This window comes from Tetrao urogallus (assembly GCF_951394365.1).
Source record: "Tetrao urogallus genome assembly, chromosome: 1".
Taxonomy (NCBI): domain Eukaryota; kingdom Metazoa; phylum Chordata; class Aves; order Galliformes; family Phasianidae; genus Tetrao; species Tetrao urogallus.
In genome coordinates this window covers 72538332-72561579 of record NC_136813.1, presented here as the reverse complement: position 1 = coordinate 72561579, position 23248 = coordinate 72538332, and the positions used below count along the sequence as shown (strand labels likewise).

General features: G+C 53.9%; 1 protein-coding gene across 1 annotated transcript; it reads left to right on the top strand.

The window, feature by feature from the left end:
- Positions 1-290: 290 nt before the first annotated feature.
- On the top strand, positions 291-10232 carry LOC306955521 (maestro heat-like repeat-containing protein family member 2B; the record flags this gene model as incomplete). The annotated part of the gene is made up of 30 exons (XM_079546824.1): positions 291-315; positions 604-725; positions 865-987; positions 1123-1288; positions 1444-1542; positions 1689-1840; positions 2200-2343; positions 2870-2962; positions 3248-3317; positions 3433-3546; positions 3649-3722; positions 4048-4167; positions 4313-4420; positions 4610-4769; positions 4901-4941; positions 5118-5259; positions 5669-5721; positions 5878-5985; positions 6269-6388; positions 6567-6689; positions 6824-6979; positions 7204-7326; positions 7622-7701; positions 8110-8245; positions 8362-8454; positions 8610-8696; positions 8871-8994; positions 9197-9306; positions 9784-9936; positions 10047-10232. 30 exons carry the CDS (start codon positions 291-293, stop codon positions 10230-10232), a joined length of 3405 nt encoding a protein of 1134 aa, XP_079402950.1.
- Between the last annotated feature and the right edge of the window lie 13016 nt (positions 10233-23248).

The window sequence follows — 23248 nt, the reverse complement described above, 5'->3', positions numbered from 1 at the left end:
ACCTGCTGAGGTGATTCCCTGCGTCAGCATGGAACCGGAACCCCAGAGCCGATTGCATCACACAAACGTGCTGTGTTTGAGGGCCTGCAGGGTTGCCCTGGGGACCTGCCTGGTGCCCAGCCCGGGGCGCGTCATTCATTCTCTGTGAGGTGACACTGCAGTGTGGTGTCACAGTGGCTGCCTCATCCACCCTTGTGGAGCGGTGGGAGCGGTGGCTCAGTCCGCTTGTGGGACCCGCAGGAAGTGGAACCAGAGAGAGCTTTGCGTCTATCTGGAGGCATCCTGCTATCATGGAGAGGCTGAGAGCCCTTCGAGGTGAGTCCCTCCACCTCTCTGGACACCACAACACTGCCTGAGCACACGTGTGCCTCCAGTGTCTGTTTAGGACGTGCCAGCAGCACTGTCCTTGCTCTGCCCAGTGCAGCTGCTCACCGTGGTTTCCCCAGTACCCCAGCAAGGAGAAAGCTCCCTCCCCTGTCCCCACCAGCCACACGCAGCCTCGCGCTGTGGGGCTGGAGGAGCGTTTTCCCCCCACAGCTGGCCGGGTGCTCGGCCCTGGCTCCAAGCAACACCTGCAGCAGCTGCTCTGCTCTTTCCTTCCAGGTCTCTTTGCTTGTGTGGGCTGCGTGCCCAGGCGTACGCGTCGCAGGGAGAGAAGCAGGGTGTCAAGCCCTGCCCCTACCTGCGCCGCGACCTTACTGCTTCAGCGCCTGCAAGATCAGGAGGTGAGTTGGGGACATCCAACCAGCAACCCTTGCCCTCCTGGCCCAGGGCCACGGTGCCGTGGCTGCCAGGCCCGGCAGCACATCCACAGAGCGATGGGTGGCAGCGGGCAAAGCGAGCGTGACTGATCCTTGTCCCCAGGGTGACCGAGCGCAGGCGTACTGTGAGCTGGAGAGCGCCCTGTGCCAAGACAGCAGCCGCCCGCCGTGCGGAGTGGTGAACCGGCTGCTGGCAGAGGTGTCCCGGGACCTGACGGCAGCCCAGGTGAGGGCTCACTCCCAAAGGCAAAGGAAACCGCCTGCCCACGCTGGTGTTCTGCTGGCGGATGGTGGGGGCTTAGCTCTTCCAAGGGCCTCAGGCAGTCTCCTGGGCCGCGTGTCACCAGTGACTCTCTTCCAGGGCGTGACCAGCAATGTCAAGACAGCTGCCAGCAATGTCCTGGTGGCTCTGGCTCGGACGCACTTCACCTTGGTGATGGCTGAGCTCCAGAGCCACCTGAAGGCCACGGGGGACGTGTCCAAGGAGTTGGTGCTCATCACCCTGAGCAAACTCTTCAGCACCTATGGTAGAGTACCCTCAACCTCCTGACACCTATGACAACCGGGAAAGGGGTCTCTGCCCTCCGTGTGTGATCTGCATTGAGCTGGGGGATGCAGGGCTGCAGCCCCTCCTCCCTCGCTGCCAGGACTCTGACTGTGGCCCTCTCCTTCCTCTCTGCAGCTCCACAGTGCATCCCCTTTGTGTGGCTGATGCTGGCAGGCCTGCGCAGTGTGGTGGGCCAGGTGAAGAGTGGCCAGATCCTGCGCATCGCTTGTGCTGGTGAGTGCCGGCCCCAGAGCAGGGCGCATCAGGACAGCCCTTGCACCTCACCCTGCTGCAGACTCTCACAGGCTGCCTTTTCTCTCACTCCCTTTTTCAAAAAAATAGTCTGATTATTGTCTAAGTATTTTGTTATGTTGTTTCAGTTGTGAAACAGTGGCTGGATGGAGTGAAGATTCATTTGTCCGCAGGAATGCAATGCCCCTGGCCTGCCATGGAGAAAGAGCAGATCTATGAGAACCTTCACGAGCTGCTCTTCTCCGTGATGTGGAACTGGCAGGACTGCCAGGAGGAACAGGTGAGCACTGCTGCATCCCCACATTCCCAGCCCAGGAAGGCAGCAGGGGCACCCATGTTGGCAGCTGTGTCTGTGCCCAGTGGGCTGAGAGCTGAGGGGTGATGAGAGGGAGTGGGCTGGCTCTGCAAAGGGCCCTGAAGAGGCTGTGTGCCAGGCAGCAGCTGCATGTCACAGCATTGTGGCAGGAAGGGCTGGGGATGAGGGTATGGGGAAAAGCTGCCTGCCCTCCAGAGCGAGCCCATCTCTCCTGCTGGGCGTGGGGGTGTGGGGAAGGGGAAGGGAAAGAGAAAGAGAAAGCCCTCTGTGTAGGAAGGGCACACCTTCAGTCTTTGATACCGGACCTCTGCCATCCTCTCCAGGACAAACAGGCCGTCCTTGGGGCTGTGGCTGCCATGTTGGAGGTTCTCCTGCAAGAGGAGCGGCACCAAGAGCACGTCTGGGAGCAGCTCCTCTGGCTCGTTCACCCGTGTCAGGAGATCCAAGACACCTGCAGGGTGGCCAAGGTGAGGCGTTGTGCAGGGCTCAGGGTGGACGTGGGGCCCTTGCAAGTGCCACGAGGGGTCAGGGGCATGCAGGGAGGAGGTGGGGAGCCCTTGGAGAAAGAAGGGATGGGTGTTCAAGGGAGGTCTGAGGCTTCCTGAGCTCTTCAGTCCAAGGAGGAATGGCCTGGACAAGAGCCAAGACTCACAGGGGCTCATCTCCGGGGGATGGGAGACTTTGTCACCACCACCTGGGTGGTGGGGCTCTGAGTGCCTGAGGAGCTGTGTGCTAACAACTGGGGGGACCACAGCCAGTTGCATCTGATGGGGGAGAAGTGGGCTGCTGGGTGGGAAATGCCTGCAAATGATGCCCAAACACGGCTCGATTGAGAGCAGAGAGACTCTCTTGGTGCCGCTGGGAGGTGGGGGATAAACAAGAACGCCTGTGCAGGAGCTGCTCCCTGCAGAGAAACAATTGGGAAACAGTTTCTCCACTCGCAAGTGGCTAGACGTGGCTTCATCCCTTTCTTCCTCTCCTGCTCTCTTGCAGAGCCTCACAGTCTTCCTGGAGGCCTTAGGGGGCACCGAGTCTGTCATTCCAAGGGACAAGTTTCAGGACATCACCAGTGCCGTGTTCTACCAGGTAAGGGGAGCCTATCCTTGCGCCCACAGCAGTTTCCCTTGTGGCTAAGTCTCAGGAGGACTGCAAAGCTCCGAGCCCCTGAATAAGGCGGCTCAGCCTTAGCTCCTGCATGCTCAAGGCTGCTCTAGAGCTGTGCACGTACTCCCGGGGATGCTGTGGGGCGGGCTGGGTTTTGTCTGCCTGTCCTCTTCCCGAGAGTGCCCAGGGAGACGAGAGCGGGCAGCACAGTGTCTTTTCCGTCCTTAGTGCTGATGTGATTTTCTCAAATGGACCTTGTTCCCACAGCTCTATGACGACAGCAAGCAGCACAGCGAGGCTGGTCGTGCACAGCTGACCCACTGCATCATGCTGCAGGGTAAGGAGAGGAGCCTTGGCCATGCTTGGCTGTGCCCTGGCCAAAACCTCTCTCACAAACCTCAGGAATGGGTGTGAGGTTCTTGCTAACACAGCGTGGGATTTCCTCCCTGCAGCCCGGATCTGCCCAGAGGAAATGATCCTGTTTCTGCAGTCGCAGCTGGGCGATGACTGGGAGCCTGGATGCGCGGCAGCCCTGGGTCTGCTGCGTGCTCTGGCTCGCTCTGATGGTCAGTACCACGGGTTGGTCAGTACCACGCCTTGGGACTGCCAGGGCTCCCTTCTGCCATCTGCCTCGTGGCTCCGCTCATGCTTCTGTGCATCTCTTGCAGAGCCCATGATGACAGAGAAGCTGCCCCAGGTCGTCGAGGCTGTGCAGCGTCTGTGCAGTGACCCCAGCATCCGGGTGAGCTGGTTTGGGAAAAGAAAGCGCTGTTGGGGTGGTGATGCTGCTGCCAGCACGGGCAGGGCTGGGGTGACTAGAGAGGTGCTGGGGCATTGGCCACACGATGGCTCCTGTGGGGAGAGCAGGCCGAGTGGAGCGGGCAGGTCCTTGTGCTGTGCATGGAGAGCGCACAGCCTGGTGCTAAGGCCTGGCCCTCACGTCACAAGCCAAAGCTTCTCCTCTGCTCTTGATTCTCTGCTCATGCCCAAAGGGCTGCCCTGATGAGCAGCTGGCTTCCCTTTGCCTTCTGACCAGGAAAATCACACCCACAATTGTTCTCTGGCAGGTGAGGACGGCTGTTCTTTATTTCATCAAGGATCTGCTGAGTTCTAACACCTGGAGCTGCTCAGCCTGGGATGTGGTGGGGCACATCTTCAGGGAGTTCAGCCGCGCCGCAGGAAGAAGGGTAAGGGCAGTGGGCAGCATCTTCTTTGGGAAGACCCGTGCTGCTCGGAGGGTGGCACAGAAGCACTGCTGGGGCCACACCTGAGCCTCCCGAGAGGCTCCTGAGAACTGAGCATAACCAGTGTTTCAACACCACTGTCGTGCAGGCAGCCGGAGACCTTTCTGCCCGGGAAGCCCAGGAAGAAGGAGCTCTCCAGGAGCTGTGCATGGACATCCTGGGATCACTGGACGTCTCTGTGAGAGGGATGTCCAAAGTAAGTCACGCTCTGCCCTGCTGCTGCTCCCTGCCCTTGCACCACGTGTTCCTCGTCCCATTCCAAGACCCCAGGTCTCTCCTCCAATGTGCTCTGAAGCACACAGGACTCGGGGAAATTCACAGAGTCCTCTTCATCTCTGAGCAGAGGCAGGAGTGCTGACCTGCTCAACTGCCTCGTTCCCTACAGCTCCTGTGGCCGCGGCTGCTGCTGTTTGTGGTGCCAGCGCAGTACACAGGCATGCTGATCCCAGTGTCCCGCTGTGTCTGTGCCCTGGCTGAGAGAGAGGAGCTGACAGGACGGCCGATAGAACACCTGGATCCCCATTTTGTCAGCTCCATGTTTCAAGGTAGGAGCAAAAACTCCCCCAGGGAGCTCTGCTGACCTGTGGTAGCACCCAGAAGGGACAGCGGAGGTGTGCATGGCTGGGTGGGCACGCAGTGTCTTGGAGTCTTACTCAGCACTTTTTCCTCTTTGCAGGCCCACTGCTGACGCCCCAGATACTGCTGGCACGACTGCTGGTGAGTAGATGCTCCAGAAGCTGGTGCCACGAGCAGCCAGGAGGAAGCAGCATGGCCATGGGCAAAGCTGTTGGCTGCTCCTTGCCTGCCAGAGCACAGCCGAGTTGCTTCCATCCTGGGGGGAAGCCGTTGCTCTTGCTGCAGAAGTGACCCTGCTTTTTCTTGCTTTCGCTCAGGTGGTGGCAGGCAGCCCTGGTGCAGGCAGCAAACTCCAAGCTGCTGCCTTACTGCTGATGAAAAACCTCCACGGCAGGTTCCACAGGGCTGTGGGGGCCATGTGGGCTGCTGAGATCCCCCTGCTGCTGCAGTGTCTTGAAGGTAAAGTACTGGAGGGGAAGAAGAGGCAGAGGCAGGGAAGGGAAGGGGGGGAGTGAAAATGCAGCTCTGCAGAGTGGCAGAGGGGAAGCACTGCCTGCAGCCCAGTTCTTGCTCTGCTGCTGTTCCCATTCCTGGGAGTCAGCACTGAGGCCCAGGGACCTATCCCACCAGAGATCTGCCCATTCCAGGGCAGGGATGGGCCCTTCACGTCCCCTCAGACAGCAGCCTTGGAGCACTTAGTTCCGTGTTGCTGTGGAGGCAGTGTTTGTGGGGAGGGACAGGTCATTGTGGAGGGGGTGCAGGTCCCAGCTTGGCTGTGTCAAGTGCCCAGGCCAAGCCAGGTTTGCAGCAGCTCTTCTTCTGTGCCTTGATCCCAAGTAAGGGTCTTTGTCTTCCTATTGCTGTGCAGGGAAAGATGAGAGCTTCCCGGACACTGCCGAGTTTGAGCGCCGTCTGCTAAAGGTACAGCATTGCCGGGAGGCGCGGTGCAGAGAAGTGCTTGCCTGCCCCAAGTAGCCCCGCTCCCACGGGCACCTCTCCCCCGAGGGCTGCGGCGACTTGGGAGTGAGGGAAGAGGCAAAGGGCAAGGGAACATTGTCTTCTCCTGTTCTCCAACAGTTCCTGAGGGCGTCAGTGGACACGGCAGATGATGAGGCGTGGACCGAGGCCCTGAGCAGTGAGCTGAGCCGGCGGCTGAGCAGCTCTGCCAGCAGCTCTGCAGAAAAGGTGAGTTCCCCCCGGCTCTACCCAGCGGTGCAGCTGCAGGTGTCCAGCTGGGGCTGGGGCTGCGGCTGGTGCTCTGCCCACGCGGGATGCTGATGCTGCTTCCCAGTCTGTGCCCCCCAGAGGCCTTTCCCTGCAATCTCCCGGGGATGGCTAAAGCTGGGCCCTGCAGCTGCTCTCAGCGACTCCCAGCGTGGGAGCGTGGGTCCTCCCCACCTGGCCCTCCCCCAGCACGTTAAGCTGCTGCCACATCTCAGCTCCTTCCTTCCCTTCCTTTCCTATGCAGTCATTCCTGTACAAGGCTCTGGGCACGGTGCTGGGATCCTGTCAGGGAGTCCTCCACGTGCAGGAGAAGCTGCTGCAGCACCTGGAGGAGGCAAACGCGGAGGAGCCATGTGAGGCCCAGGTGAGCTCTTCTCTCCTCCAGCTCCTGCGAGCTCCTCCAGGCCCTGCTCTGGCCCTGGGGCAGGGGGCTTTTCCTGGCCCTGCTCCAGGCCTTCCTATCTCCTCACTGCTGCCATTTTGCTCAGGAGAGGACCTGTAGATTCAGGCCTGTGCCAACGGCCCCTTGTTCTTTTGTGCAGGGAATCATCTCTCTTCTCAGCCATGCTGCTGAGAACAACTTCCACACAGTCCTGGCCACGCTCACCATGTTTGCGTCCAGGCTGTGCAAAGGCCGCAATGCCAGGATTTCCAGGCGCAAGAAGGTAAAGCGTTACGGGTTTCCATCTTGGCATTCTTCAGCCTTATTTTCCCTGCAGCTCCTGCCTTGGGAGCCCAGGTGCATTGCAGGGCACTGGGGGCCGTTAGTGAGTGTCTCAAGGCATTTCTTCCCACACAGATGGAGCTGGACAGCACGAGAGCTCATGCCACACGCAGCGCTCTCATGCTCGCCCACGGCAGCATGGCACTGCGTGCCTCCAAGGAACAGCTGCTCGCCCACCTGGAGGGAGACATCGTGGGCAATGTCCTGATGCTCTACAGCTGCAGCTGCCGGGTGAGAGCTCAAAGAAGCATGCCAGGGTGTCTGAGCGCCCAGCTGCAGCCCCTCCACGTGGGGGGGATGCTGAGATGGGCCTTTCCTTTCCAAAGTCCCTCGGGGAAGGGTTTGTGTCCACATGAAGATCCAAGCCCTTCCCTTAGCGTTGTCTCCCCGTGTCCCCCTTGCAGCCCTTGTCCCTTCCCGCAGTTCAAAGAACGTTCTTGTCCCTTGCTCCTCAGGACTTGCAGAACAACCTCGCGCTGGTGCAGAGCATCACCGACTGCAGCTCTGCCTTCCAAGCTGTGGGTGGTTCTGCAAGCTTTAACCCCTCCTTGAAGAGCAAGCTGCTGGAGATCCTGATGGTGAGTGCCTAGAGACAGGGCTGTGTGCAGAGGAGTTCTGGGCTGCGCCACAAGGCTCGCTTCCCTGGGGGCATGCAGGTGTCCAGCAGCCACACGTCTCCAGCTGGTGGGGACCTTGGGTGCTGGCAGGCAGCGGCCGGGCAGCGGGCTGGGTGCACCAGCTGCTGCATCCTGCAGTGCTTCCATGGGAAAGTGATGGGGCTGGTATGTGGCAGTTGTGCCTGTCTTGAGGCCGGGTGGAACAGCTCTTGTGTGCCCCTTGCCCACTTTGACACGGTCTCTCTGGGACTTGCAGGACCTGATGAAGAGGTATTACTCGGGCATGCCTGTCTCCCCAGTGCCTCTCAAGGTGGTTCTGGCCCTGGAGCAGTTGAGGTAAGGGCTGAGGTCACAAGGCAGGATGGTGGTCCCCGTTTTGGGTAGCTCCTGAGGGCCCGGAGGGGGCAGGGAGGGAGGAGCTGCATCTACAGCAGGAGAGATGGCTGGGCTGTTGTGCCCAGCGAAGTTGAGGTTCTGGGCAGGGAGAAAGGCCCTGGTGCTCCTGTCCCCTGGCAGGGAAGAGAGGGAGAGCTGGGGTCTCCTTCCCTCCAGAGCGGGAGGTGGTTCACTGCTGCTGGGGAGGAGGTGGGCGCTGCTGGAACTGAAGGCAGTGCTCAGCAGCATGAGCTGGGGGTATTGGCTTTGTAGCTGTTGATTGGGAGAAACTCAGATGTTGTCGGAACCAGTCTGGAGAGCACTGGTAAAGGCCCTTTCTGATTTCTCTTCCTTTTTTCCTCCTCTCAGCAAGCTGAAGCCCGCTTTTGAAAGCAAAGACATGCGTGAGATGTTGGTCCTGTGCTGCAAGAGCATCGTGACATATCCTTCAGCAGGGATGATGCTGAAGATCAGGAAGTCACAGCACGCAGCACAGTACCTGCAGGTAACCTGCCGTAACTTTCCCGGCCACCTCTCGGTCGGAACCCTACCTCAGCACACACAACCTCTGCTCTGGCAGCAGCCGTGATGCTACACGTCACTCCCCTCTTCTGCTTTCAGCTTCAGCAAACATCACTGAGAGCTCTGGGCCGGCTCATGGTGGTCCTGCTGGAGACAGAGCCCAGCGGCGGCTTCTTCCAAAACATAGTCCACGTGAGTATGTGCTGCGGGAGCAGCAGTGCCGGTGCTCAGTGAGGCGGGAGGCCTTGAGGGAAAGGGCTGGGAAAGGAGGGGCAGGGAGAGGGGTGGCAGGAAGGGAAGGAAAAGACGTCCTCAGTGAGACAGATGCTCTACCCCAGGTCCTGCAGAAATCTATGGTATCCACCAAGGTGTGGGAGCGCCAGAGGGCCCTGCAGACCTGCTCCCAGCTGCTGGCTGTTTGTGAAGAGCTTCAAGTGAGTAAAGAGCCCCACCGCATGCCCCCTGCTCCCTCCCCGGTGCCCCTGAGCTGGAAGGTGAGCTCCGCCCAGCTGTGCATGCTGTGTCATGGCGTGGGGAAGCCACCGATGGGAGAAGCTGGGGAGAGCTGGGGCCGTCTACAGCTTTGTTCCTGCCTCTCACCCCTGCAGAGAGGAGATGCCTGTGAGCACTTTGGCTCCTTGGTGGGATTGCTGGCGCCTCTGACGTGTGACCCCATGCCTGCATCCCGCCAGCTGGCCGTCACCTGTCTGAGCTCCCTTCTGCGAATCCAAGGTGAGTGGAGCAGGCGTGCTCCAGCCCTCTGCCCTCCTCCGTAGCCCTACCAGAGCCCCACGGGCTGGGCCCTCTTGACAGGAGGGAGAGGCACCGTGCACGGTTCACCTCTTGTCCCCATCCTGTCCTCTGTCTTTCCCCCGTGGAAAGCGGTCCTGTTTCCAGAAGCATGACTCCCCTTTTCTCCCTCTGCTCTTTCCAGCCAAAACAGTCAACACAGTCATTGAGACGGGTGACATCGGGAGCCTGTGCGAGGGGCTGCATGCCTGCAGCATCGCCTCTCAGCTCCAGACCACGTCCAAAATGGCAAGAGTAAGTGGACCCAAGAAGGGGTGGTGGGATCTCTGTCCGTAGAATTCTGCATGGCCCTATGCTGCTCCCAGCCTCTGACACCAGTTCCAAAATGAGCTGTCACCCTGAGACTGCTTTTCTCAGCAAGTAGCAGGAGGCTCTGAGCTACGCCTGGCCTTCAGGCACCCAGAGCAAGGAGCTGATGCCACGACATGCGTTTGTGTGTGTGTATGTGACCGTGCGTGTGTGTGTGCATGTGTGACTGTGGCTGCTGGGAGGTAGGCTTTGCTTGTAAGCAAACACCATGGGTGCAGAAGCTGAGAGAAGGCTCAACCGCCTTCCGTAGAAACAGCAGGGTACAGACAGCAGGAGCGCTGTGATTGCCGCCTGAATGAGCGGCAAGCCGCTGAGCTAAGAATGCCCTCAAGACTGCTTGGTGTTTGGAAGAGCTGCAGCAGAGCAGTGATGGGATCTCTCCCGCTTCTCATTTCTCTGCAGATCGTGTGCAGAAACTTCCCCCTAGAACGCACCGTTGACTTCATGGCGGCCATCAAGGAGACGATCCGGAAAGCCAACGGAGTGCGTGTGCGTGCTGCTGGGAAGTGGATGACCACCTTCCTGCAGATGCACGGGAAGGACATCAGTTGGAACGTAAGAGACTTTCTCCCACGTGTCTTGGACTTGTTCTGGCCATTGCACATGGCTAGGCCCTGCAGAGTCCAGGATGCAGCAAGTCATTCTTTCTCCCCTTCTTCCTTCAGGTGCCTCCGATCCTCTACATCCTGCGCAGCATCACATCGTTTGCGCAGCAGAGCACGTTCCTGCCCTTCCTGTGCCAGGCGGTGGTCATCCTCACCCGCTGTCACACTGAGGCCGTCATGAACAACTTCTCCCGGCTGCTGGGGCCAACAGACAGGTACTGGCACTCCCGCCTTTGCTGTGCCTGAGGTCACACTTGTAGCTGGCCTCTGCCAGAGGAATCCAGGGAGGAGGCAGCTTGGAGTCTGTTTGAGGTCACAAGTCACAACCTGAGACTCTCCTTTTTCTAGTGAGACGTGGAAAAGAATAAGAGAGTTTTGCCTTCAACGCTGGAGGCGGTAGAAGAACAAAGAGAAAGACAAAGAGGAAGAGGAAGGGAGGAGAAGGAGAAGGAGAAGCGAAGCGACGAGAAGCAAAGCGGAGAAGCGAAGAGAGAAGAGAAGCGAAGCAAAAGAGAAGCGAAGCAAAGCAAAGAGATACCATTAATCACATAGAGAATTGTAATTGTATTTGAATTGTAATTCAAATTCAAATTGTAATTCATTGTAACACTATTCTTATTAATATCTTTAATCATAAATAAATAAATAAAACCACTATTTATATTCATATTATTAATATAAAAAATGTCTCTGGTAATAGGCTTGTAAAAGCCAAATGGGAGGTGGCAAAAGTTCAGACACTCTTCCTTATCATAGCTGAATCAATTGGTTTGTTCAGAATTATGGAACAGACTCTAACATCTTATTCGAGCATTTCCTGCCCAGGAAGAATTAGATCACATTATTCTTGGAAGTCGAGAAAGCAAGGGATGATTAGTTATGGCTCTGACCGGTTAAGGACTTCCTCCCCAAGATGGGCTGCTGTGATGGAAATGATGTTCCTTGAGTAACAGACCAACAGCAAAAAGCACAGAGACCAGCACTGCAAACTGGTGAAGCTGGTTGCATGGAGGGCTTCTATCAGAATATTCTGCAGTGGTTTTAACGGTTTGTTTCCGACTGCTTGAGTTTCCATGTGCATCCTGAATGGCCAATATGTTCATCCGTCCGTCTGTCACTGGCAGGAGATGTTATGTGACGAGAAACTGGATATGAGCAAGCAGGGTGCACTTGCAGCCTGGAAAGCCAACTGTGTTCTGGGCTGCATTAGAACAGGGGAGGCCAGCAAGGAAAGAGAGATGGTAGTCCTCCTCTACTCAGCTCTTGCGAGGCCCCGTCTGGAGGACTGCATCCAAGGCCTGGGGCCCCCAGCACAAGAAATATGCAGAGCTCTTCTATCAGGTCCCGAGGAGGGCCGCTAAGATGATCAGAGGACTGGAACACATCTCCTACGAGGAAAGGTTGAGGAGACTGGGCTTGTTGAGCTGGAGAAGAGAAGGCTCTGAAGAGACCTCACTCTGCCCTTCCAGCTCTTGAATGGAGCATACAAACAGGAGAGGCAACAACATTTTACAAGGGTGGAGATGATAGGACAAGGGGGGATGGTTTTCAACCAAGACAAAGGAGATTTAGGTTAGATATGAGGAGGATGTTTTTCACACAGAGGGTGGTGACACACCGGAACAGGCTGCCCAGAGAGGTTGTGGATGCCCCATCCCTGGAGGCATTCAAGGCCAGGCTGGATGTGGCTCTGGGCAGCCTGCTCTGCTGGTTGGCGACCCTGCACATAGCAGGGGGGTTGAAACTAGATGATCATTGTGCTCCTTTTCAACCCAGGCCGTTCTGTGATTCTATGATTCTGTGACATGTCTTTGCAACTGCATCTGTCTCTCAAATACAACAGATACTAGCCAGATGAGGCATACGTCTCCTGACGGGGAAATGTAAATAAAAAAGAAGACTTTTAACTTTGCATGCAACTCAAGTAGAAGTATGCAGTTATATCTATCGCAACATAAAGCTCTCAAAATCATTTCCATCTGGTGTAGAATGCGGCTGGGATAGCATGAAAAGCAGAACACAATACTTTAAAAATGGCTTATTTAGTAATTTAATTGATTGATTGGGATACCAAGTCTTGGAGTACCAATCTGGTCAGAGAGCAGTCAAAGGGGGCAGGCAGAAGAATATACTCCACTGTGTTCCTTAGTTGAAGGTTGCAGTCGTCTCTTCTGTGTATTTTGTGCCAGTGATGGACATCGTGGACATCTCAGAGGAGCTGCCTCCTGTTTGAAGGCACAGTCCTGTGCTCTCTGGGGATTTTCTGTAGTGAGGGAAGGTGCAGAACTTAGAATGGGGTTGATGCACATACACTGAACTGTGTTACATTAATGAGGGGTATTTCCCATCTCTTCCCATTCTCTTTGACGGCAGGAGAACCAATACCCAGTGGGGATGCCTACTGCCAGGAAGACATAACATTTACTGGGAGGATCTAGGAAGAAATTTCTCACAGAGGCAGTGGGGTCTCAGAAAGCAATCTAGGTGACTTACGTATCAGTTGGATGTTAAGAAGGTAAGTATTGGCTCAGGGTACTTAACTTGAGGTTAATAGTTGCCTTTTTTTTTTTCTGCTATACATTCACTGCTAACCATTCTGCTGCTGTTTGGTCACAAAATTGTTTGGTGAGCCCATGGGTCACTGACTTGGACAGTGGTCTTGAAATGGTAATGGATGTTAAAGAAGGGAGCTCCCAGTCATGATGGCCACGGATAGGGCCATTGAATCTCCCCCTGAGAGAACCAGCAAGTAAATCAGCTACAAAGTAATCCTATGTTTCCCACTGCAGGATTTGGTGGACAGCAACATCAGTATGGGAAGTAGCTGAACAGGCCTCTGAGCAACCTGATGGAGCTGTCCTTCCTGTTCACTGCTGGGGAGTTGGACTAGATGAGCTTTAAAGGTCCCTTCCAACTCAAATAGTTCCATGTTGCTATGAAAAATGTAGGAGAGCTGGATGTGGGGATGGAGCATTTACATACTTTTTTGCAGTTTTCAGGGGAAGTAAGAATGTCAAAGGAAAATGCAGGCCTTCTCTTCTCCAAGCTAAACAAGCCCAACTCCCCCAGTCTATCTTCATAGCAGAGGTGCTTCAGCCCTCCAAGCATCGTTGTGGCCCTCCTCTGGACCTGCTCCAACAGTTCTTCCTGTACTGGGGGCCCCAGGCTTGGACACAGTACTCCAAACAGAGTCTCACAAGGGCAGAGTAGAGGGAAGCAATCCCTCCCTATCAGCCATCCCTTGTTGTTTAGATACTCATCGCTGGGTCTTAGCAGAGTAGAAATATTCCTTTTTCTTTCTTTCCTTTTTTTTTTTTTTTTTTTTTCTATCTTCTGTGCCAACACATTGAAGTTGATAAACCAAAGTTTGGCATGAAAGACAACAAATGCTAGAGATATGAAGAGACAGTGCTTCCTGCCTACTCTTAACTGGGAGCTGGGATGAGGGATGTTGCTAGTGCGTCAACTAAGACCACGGTACTTTTCTACGGTGGGGGGGAGGGAAGCTGTCTTTGCATGAAATGATTGCAAGCTGAGGTTGAATCAACAGCTGCTCTTTGGAAGGCGGGAAACATGGAACAGTGCAGCCGCCGTATGGCACTACGCTCTTCCGCCTTCTAGCGGAAATCGAACTACGCCTCCCGTCGTGCCCCGCGGGGAGCGCAGGGGGAACAAACTCTTCGCTGATTGGCTTCTTTTCTTCCATCTGCGGCCAATCAGATGCGCGGCTGCTGGGGGGGGATGTGCTCCACGCGCGTGAGGCGGGCTAGCGTCTTAGGAGCCATGGAGCAGGAGCAGCAACAGCAGCAGGGGGAGGTGAGCGGCGGTGGGGTCGGGACGGCGCCGGCAGAGGCCTCCTGCTCCGACAGCGGAGCGCTGTGCAAAGCCCCACAGCACAGGCTGCGGGGCCCGGGCCGCCTCGTGTCCCGCGGGAGGCGCGCGGTGCGGGCTGTGGCGGCCGTGTAACGGCTGTTTGCGGGCGGTCCGCCTCCCCGTGTGGCGTCCGGTGTGGCTTCAGCGGGCCGTGAGGGTGGGGAAGAGACGTGGGCACTGCGGGTGTTCCCGCTCGGTAGCGCGTCTCTGCTTTCAGGCCCTTTTGGTTCCGGAGCAGCGATCCGAAGTTCTTTGCTTCCTGCGAGCTGAAGGGAGGTGCGAGCACAGAAGGGGCTGAGCTGCACAGTTCCTAGTGCCTCCCCTTGCGGTGCTCGCTGTGTTGATGCTGTCTTCTTGCTGCTGTCTTGCGAATTCCGAACACGTTTTCTCAGGTTGTTTTGCCCTTATTCTTAGCTTGAGGCTTTTCTGGTCGGCTCCTTCAGTTCCCGTCTCTCTGCTCTCACGGTAACAGCTCAGGATCTGAGCCTGCCTGGATGCCAGGTGTGATCAGATGCAGAGACGTGGTTGTAGGGAAAGGCTCTTTAATAAAAGGTGACCTGTTGAGACAGCTTCTGAACTGAGGTCAGCTCTGGTTTATGCAGTTTCCATATGAGGACATAAACTCAACTCTGAAAAAAGTTGGCCAGCTGATCACAGAAACACCAAGGTTGGAAAAGACCTTCAAGATTATCCAGTCCAACCATCCACCTGTCACCAATAGTACTTACTAAACCGTGTCCCTCAACACAAAATCCAAACGTTCCTTGAACACCTCCAGGGTCAGTGACTCCACCACTTCCCTGGGCAGCCCATTCCAGTGCCCGACCACTCTTCCAGAAAAGAAAAGTAGTATATCCTAAAATCTGATGTTTTGTTAGTTTTGGTGGCCAGAGCGTGTAACTTGGTACTCTATGGGAAGCTCACAGTGGCTTTGATGATGGTGTCTGCACTGGTGTGCAGTTGTTGAAAGAGACAGTGCCTAGAAGGACGCGGGCTCTTTCCGTCTTTGTCAGTGTGCCTGTGAAGTTCCCTGCATTCATCCCACATTCCTCAAACTTTATGTCACTGCAGTTCCATGGCTGTGTTTTTTACTCTTGGGAAGCAACGTACAGCATACAGTCTTCCTCTAAGGGAACTTGTTGCAGGAGGAGCAAGGCCAAGTGCAGGGTGCTGCACTTGGGCTGGGGTAATCCCACGTATTTATACAAACTGGGAGAAGAACCCTTTAAGAGCAGCCCTGCAGAGAAGGACATAGGGGTCCTGATGGATGAGAATCTGGACATGAGCCACCAGTGTGCGCTTGCAGCCCAGAAGGCCAACTGTGTTCTGGGCTGCATTAAAGAAGGGGTGGTCAGGAGGAACAGGGTGGTGATTGTCCCCCTCTACTCAGCTCTTGTGAGGCCCCATCTGCAGTACTGCGTCCAGGCCTGGAGCCCCCAGTACAGGAAGGACGTGGAGCTCCTGGAGCGGGTCCAGAGGAGGGCACTGAGATGATCAGAGGGCTGGAGCATCTCTTCTATAAGAGAAGTTGATGGAACTGGACTTGTTTAGCTTGGAGAAGAGAAGGCTCTGGGGGGACATCGTTGTGGCCTCCATATTTGAAAGGACTGTATAAACAGGATGGAGAACAACTGTTTATGAGGGTGGATAGTGAAAGGACAAGGGGAAATGGTTTTAAACTGAGATGGGAGGTTTAGGTTAGATATTAGGAGGAAGTTTTTCACTCAGAGGTGGTGATGCACTGGAACAGGCTGCCCAGAGAGGCTGTGGATGCCCCATCCATGCAGGCATTCAAGGCCAGGCCGGATATGACTCTGGGCAGCCTGCTCTGATGGTTGGAGACCCTGTACATAGCAGGGGGTTGAAACTCGATGATCGCTGTGGTCCTTTTCAACCCAGGCTGTTGTGTGATTTGTGTGATTCCTTAAACTCCTGAATTTGAGATTGTTGCATGGATTTCTTGCACAGTCCAAGGCTTCTCTGTGGTCCTGAAGGCCTCCCAGCAGTGAAGGCAAGCTTGTGAATGTTTGGCATAAAATGTCTGTTTTAAAGCAGTTAGTTTCTTTTGTTAGGTGGTGTCTTCCATTAGCAACAAAACTTCATCTTTGGAGAGGGTGGAGGAGGAAGGTGAGGAGGAGGAGGAAGAGGAGGAAGAGGATGACTTGGACATCTTTGGAGGCTATGACAGCATGCGGAGCTACAACAGCAGCATGGGCAGTGACAGCAGCTCCTGTCTGGAAGAATCTAGAGATGATGAGTTGGCAGAGCGGGAAGTAGGAGATCTTCCACTCTCCCCTGTGCACCAGCTACCCACGGGCCGGATTACAGAAGACAGTGGCTCTGAGCCAGGTAGTGCCCATTCTGGTGTGTGTGATGGAAGGCATAAGGGCTGGTGGAAAGCAAAGGGTGTGTGATTTCCTTCTGAGTATGCTCTGGGAGCAGAACTGGACTGAGACTGCAGGTTCTGGATTACATGGGGGACCCGCTATGTGCAGTGGGGATTGCCTGGGCTTAGATCTGTCACTTGTAAAGCATAGACCCTGCTAACTGCTCATATTTCTGTGCTTTTCCTCTCAGCTGTGTGCGAGATGTGTGGGATTGTGGGAACCAGGGAGGCTTTCTTCTCCAAGACCAAACGTTTCTGCAGTGTCTCCTGCTCCAGAAGTTACTCCTCGAACTCCAAGAAGGCCAGCATCCTGGCCAGACTGCAGGTGAGTCAAAACCCATCCTCCTTCCCCGGGGATAGAGCAGAATGCCCCTGTGTACAGGAATGGATTTTTGCTGTCTAGTGAGGTCTCAGGTTGCTATTACCAGTGGTTTCTTATTTCTGATGAAGCCCCCAGCGAAAAGCATACCAGTTGAGAGGTGTTGTTTCTTAGAAGCTGGGGAAGGACATAGTTATATTTTATTTGTTGTATCTTCTAGTTCCTGAGAGCACTGTAGTAACCTGAAAATCATCTCTGGAGAGATGTGCATCTCCTGCTGGCCAGTTGCAAGCTTCTCTTTCTTCCTATTCCACTAATGTTCCTTCTTCTGTAGGGGAAGCCACCAACGAAGAAAGCTAAAGTCCTGCACAAGGCAGCCTGGTCTGCCAAGATCGGGGCCTTCCTCCATTCACAGGGCACAGGGCAGCTGGCAGATGGGACGTTGACAGGCCAGGATGGTGAGTGTAGGCAAGTCATGAGGAGGTACATCTTTAGGAGGCGTGACTGTGAGATGCTTCACTCTGATTTCTCCAGAGAAGCTGGAGCCCCAGAGGTGGCCCCAAAACTCCATTTCTCAAGAGCAAGTGACACCACTTATGGGATCTAGCTCCCCTTCAGGGAAAATGCACTCGAATACAGAGTCCCTGCTCACTGGGTGGTGTGGTTGCATGTTGTAGTCTGGAGGTAATTGAGTACTGTGTGCTTCTAGATAAACCTCTTTGCCTTACTTTCTTCTGTTGTCTGTTTCTAGCACCTGGGCTTTGACTGGGGAAAGTACCTGCAGGAACATGGCTTCAAGGCAGCTCCAGTCAGCTGCTTCAAACACGTGAGTTCTTTGCTGTGCCTCCCAGTGTGCGTGGTACACGTTGCATGCACTGGGCTCTGTGGTGGTGAGTGGAGAGAGGCCTGGGGAGAGGGTTCTTGAGCACTGTTTGTGAGGAAGGGAGCTGGGGTTTCTCACAGCCAAGAGTGGGAGGGAGTCCCATGGGGGGAACCTTTAATTTCAAGGGTGGAAGCAGAGGAGTACTGCCAGTGGTGATGTGTCTTTACTGGGGTGGGTTTGACTGGGTTGGATGGCAGACAGTTCCCAGCTGCCTCTGTGATTTCTGTGGGTAAGTACCACACGCAGTGATGTGCAAGGAGGAACAATAACTGTTCCTCCAGCAGGTCTGCTTCCTCTGACAGTGATTGGCAAGCCCTGTGAGCCAAGGAGCCAAGGCAGAAAAAATGGAAGGATAGCAGTTATATTCTCTCTCTGTTAAAATAATTTGTTCTGTGTTTTGTTTTTGCTTCTTTTTTTTTTTTTTAACGTTTTGATCTGTGATTAGTATTAACAAAATTGTTTTTTTTGAGTATAGATCAGGAAGATAATGGCAATTTTATTGATGATTTGGGATTTTCATATTATAGAATGGCAGCAAGATAGGTCACCCTGAAAAGTAATGCCTCTTAGTTCCATGGAAACTACAAAAGATGCAAAGAGCACAAGAACAGTATTTGGTAGAGCAAATTCTCAACTACAAAGCACTATAAAACCTGGTCACCACCATTAGCTGAATCATAGAGATGAGCTGATGGAGACACTCTTCATTTTGTGGTGTGGCAGCAATACATGGCTATCTGGGACCTGGCTTGTCTTTCACATTGCTGTCTCCTGTGCTGAAATGCAGTACCCACACCTCACTATGCTCACATCCACTGTTTACTCTCTGCAACTGTTCAGCAATCATCAATGAATGTCAGTGGGTGCAGTTTTTTCCACATGGAGGAATTCAGTGACACACCTTTGCTTCATCCACACTTCCATGTCAGATGTCATTTTGTCAAACTGCCCCTCTGCTGCCCTCTGTCACGCGGCAACAGAATGGGATGGAATGTTGGCAGGAAGGTACAGCCTCTGCTGCTATATCACTGTGGGCCAAGTAATAAAGTAGGAGGCATTACTTTCAGAGCAGCTCTCCTAATTTGAGATTGTAGAACAGCCAGCAATGAAATAATACTTTTCTACCTCTTGGGATCTTCTATAAACACCGCAATGAAATGTTGGTCACAGTTTGGTTGCTGCTGGCAGGTACAGGAGGGATAAAGCACGCAAATCTTTTGTCTAAGGTGAAAGTGCTCAGACTGCCAATGTCCCTTTCCCATTGTGGCTGCCTCTATTCTTTAGGTGCTGCTCTTTGATCAGTGGGATGACGTGGTGAAAGGTATGAAAGTGGAGGTGCTGAACAGTGATGCTGTGCTCCCCAGCCGAGTGTACTGGATTGCATCCGTCATCCAGACTGTAGGTATGCCTCCAGTGCAAATGCCAGCAGCCAGGCACAGCTGACTGCTGGGGGAAACTTGAGTGAGAAGAACATAGCTGGTCATGTAAAGCATCAGCTCTTTGGAGCTCAGCAATTCATAGAATCATAGAATGGCCTGGGTTGAAAAGGACCACAATGATCATTGAGTTTCAATCCCCTGCTATGTGCAGGGTCGCCAACCAGCAGAGCAGGCTGCCCAGAGCCACATCCAGCCTGGCCTTGAATGCCTGCAGGGATGGGGCATCCACAGCCTCCTTGGGCAGCCTGTTCCACTGTGTCACCATCCTCTGAGTGAAAAACTTCCCCCTAATATCTAACCTAAACCTCCCGTTTCAGTTTAAAACCATTCCCCCTTGTCCTATCACTACCCACCCTTGTAAACAGCCGTTCCCCCTCCCATTCATAAGCTCCCTTCAAGAACTGGAAGGCCACAATGATGTCCCCCCAGAGCCTTCTCTTCTCCAAGCTAAACAAGTCCAGTTCCCTCGACCTTTCTTCATAGAAAGAAATTGCTGAGGGATTTTGGAACAGGAAATACCGTGGTATAGAAGAGGGAGGAAAACAGCATCTGATTCCTTTTCTGGTTGCTGGGGTCCTTTTCAAGGACTGTTCCACCTCCATAATGGTTGGAGAAGCTCTGATAACCTGTGCGGAGTTCTGAATTCCTTGTTGTAGGGATAAACCTGTAGTACCCAAGACAGAGAAGAGAAATTATGTCCCTGATGCCTTTCTCTGGTTGTCTTCTCTATCCTGACAGGATACAGGGCCCTTCTGCGATATGAGGGCTTTGAGAATGATGATGGCCATGACTTCTGGTGCAATTTAGGCACAGTGGATATTCATCCCATCGGCTGGTGTGCCATCAACAGCAAGATCCTGGTGCCACCACAGAGTGAGTGTGGGACAAGAGAGACCAGAACACTGGCTTGGCTGCCTTTGGTTATGCATGGTACAGTGGGATGGACACTCCTACCCACAGCTCTACTTGTGCTCTGCTGTGACAGTTGGGGTTGTTCACCCTGCATCTCCCTGTGGCTGACCCAGGGGGCTGCTGGGTGCTGAGCTGCTGTGTCACATCTGTGAACAGATCCTAATGAATGTAGTCCTTCTTCCTTCTGACCTTCACAGAAACTGTGTTTAGTTTTTGGAGGTTCATCTTGGATGCTGTTTCTGAGCAACACACTGGCTCCAGTTCTTGTTCAGCTAGCAGTTAGGAGAAGGAGGCTATTTTAGCAAGATTCTGGCAAGTGGGTTTGTTTGGTATGACTTACATGTTCCCTGTAATACCACTTCCACATCCAGATGGGTGGAGCTGGATGTCAGCTTGGCGCAGTCCCTTCTGTGGTGGTGATCCCTCACAGGCCATCGTGAGGGTGAGCTGCAGAGTAGAGTCTGTCTGAGAGCAGAGAGAGTGTTGGAGTGTGAAAGCCTTCTAGTACAGATGAACTCTCCTCACTGAAGAGGAAGGGTGTAGCACAGTCCTTTGGTCATAAAGATATGCTTTTTCCCTTCTGCATGTCTAGCTATCCATGCCAAGTACACTGACTGGAGAAGCTACCTCATGAAAAAATTGGTGGGAGCCAGGACCATCCCGGTGGATTTCCACATCAAGGTGAGACCTTGGTGAAGGCGGTGCTTCCTTTATTGCTTCTCAGGAAGCTGAGATGGTTTTTGCTGCTTGTTCGTGGAACACAGCAGAGAGCTCACGCTATGGAAGGTGTTGGAGGCAGGCAGATGTTGTCTGTGTGTTTCTTCTCCCAGCATTCCACTCCCACCTGATGAGCAGAAATGGGGAGTACCTTCCCTTCAGAGATGGGCATTCAGTTTAGGCTGATTGAAGTGTCAGAGTCCATTTAGAGTGCTCTGAGTAATTCTATAGCACTCTGAGATCTCCAGTGCCAAAAAGTCAGGTGTTCTATAAGTGCCTTTGGGTATTTGCAGGTGAGTACAGATAGGCTGTTATCAACAAGTTGCAGGTCTCCAAATAGTCCATCAGGAGGCAGCCAGTGACTCATTGGGTCTGTCTGTAGCATAACTCCAGTGTTGGAGGTAGAGTTGGCAGGTGGTTTATCATGTTGCTCAACCTTTGATCACAGTAAGATAGCGAAAATAAGGACCTGACCTCTTGAAGTCTACTGAAAATCCTCTTATCCTTTGGGAAGCTGTACCTCTCTGTTCCCACCCTTGAAACCTTTATGGCCTCTTTTAGGGCTGAAAAAGGCACGCAACTCCCCATTCAGTTCCTGCTGAACAGAGAAGTGATATTTTTCTCACCTTGCATAATATTCCACATGCTGGCTAAGCATGGCTCCTGGTCTGCGGTACCTGTTGTAAAGCCACAGGACCAAGGGAGATTTAAGGTGGATGTGCCCAGCCATGCTGTCATGTTGTGGGGCTGGCAGCTCCCTGTGCCTCTGATGAATTCAGCCCCATGCAACACTTCCCAGAGATTTGGGCAGCTTTGGGCAGTGAAATGAGCTGAGCAGAGTGTGTGTGAAGGGGAAAGCCGTTTCTTTGAAGTCTTTGGGGAAGGAAGGCACTGTGTGCAATCACAGAATCACAGAATCACAGAATCACAGAACTGTAGGGGTTGGAAGGGACCTCCTGAGATCATCGAGTCCAACCCCCCTGCCAAAGCAGGTTCCCTACACCAGGTCGCACAGGTAGGCATCCAGGCAGGTCTTGAACATCTCCAGAGAAGGAGACTGCACCACCTCCCTGGGCAGCCTGTTCCAGTGCTCCGTCACCTCACTGTAAAGAAGTTCTTGCGCATGTTTGTGCGGAACTTCCTATGCTCCAATTTCTGGCCATTTCCCCTTGTCCTGTCTCCACTCACCACTGAAAAGAGTCCGGCCTCGCCATTCTGCCCCCCACACCTTAGATATTTATAGACCTGGATCAGGTCCCCTCTCAGTCTCCTTTTCTCAAGGCTGAACAGACCCAGTTCACTCAGCCTTTCCTCATAGGGGAGATGCTCCAGGCCCTTCACCATCTTCGTGGCCCTCCGCTGGACTCTTTCCAAGAGATCCCTGTCTTTTTTGTACTGGGGAGCCCAGAACTGGACGCAGTACTCCAGATGAGGTCTTACCAGGGCAGAGTAGAGGGGGAGGATCACCTCCTTTGACCTGCTGGCCACGCTCTTTTTAATGCACCCCAGTAAGCCATTGGCCTTTTTGGCCACAAGGGCACACTGCTGGCTCATGGCCAACCTGTCGTCCACCAGGACACCCAGGTCCCCAATCGCCTCACCTCTTCTTCTTGTTGCCAGATGGCAGAGAGCATGAAGTACCCGTTCCGGCAGGGCATGGGGGTGGAGGTGGTGGATAAGAACCACGTGTCCCAGACACGCATGGCAGTGGTGGACACTGTCATCGGGGGTAGACCGAGACTCCTCTATGAAGATGGTGACAGCAATGATGACTTCTGGTGCCACATGTGGAGTCCCCTCATCTATCCTGTGGGCTGGTCACAGAGAGTGGGCCAAAGCATGAAGAAGACAGGTAGGGATCAGGCTCCCACATGCATCTTTTGGTTTGCTATTTGCTGCCCGGCTCTACTGTTAACACCAGTCCCATCGTGGTGGAAGATCAGGAGGCATTTGTTTTTGTATGAGCTCTGTATCACAGCCTGCTGTAGGAAGATGTAGAGGGATTGACCTGCTTTTATTCATCTGATCTGATCTTGTTTAGCTTTTGAGTTCTCACAGATAACTGATAGCCAGCATGTTTTCTTGCTGCATTTGCTGCAGGTTTCTCACTTCTTTTGTGTTTTTTTTCCCCCATTCCTTACAGAAGAAAAGCGCAGTGACATGGCAAACCACCCCACCTTCCGGAAGATTTACTGCGATGCTGTTCCCTACCTGTTTAAGAAGGTAGGACAGTGTATGGGAACTACTGAGTCACGGCCTGAACCTCTGATTGATCACCTGAGGCGAGCCATGAGTCTGCCAGAGGAGCACAGGTGAAGGCATTTCACCTGTGCTGCCGGAAGGGGTGGAGCCAGGCTCCACTCCTCCTAGACCTATTTAAGAGCTGGCTACCAGAGGGGAAGGATCTCTTCTGGAGATCACCTCTCTTGGTGTTTTGTGGTGAGCCCAGCCGAAGGGTAAGCTCTTCCAACTTGCTGGCATAAGGGCAGTATTGTGCTGTCTGCCTCTTTACATTGTATTTTAGTTCTTTATTTCCCCTCCCTTCTTGTGTTAATCCGGTTTGCATCTGGGGCAGTTGGTGTCAGGATGGGGCTGTCCCACACCCCTGACAGTACATGGTGTTCTGGGGCTCTCCTGTAGGTTCGTGCTGTATATGCTGAAGGTGGCTGGTTTGAGGAAGGCATGAAACTGGAGGCCGTTGACCCTCTGGATCTGGGCAACGTTTGTGTGGCC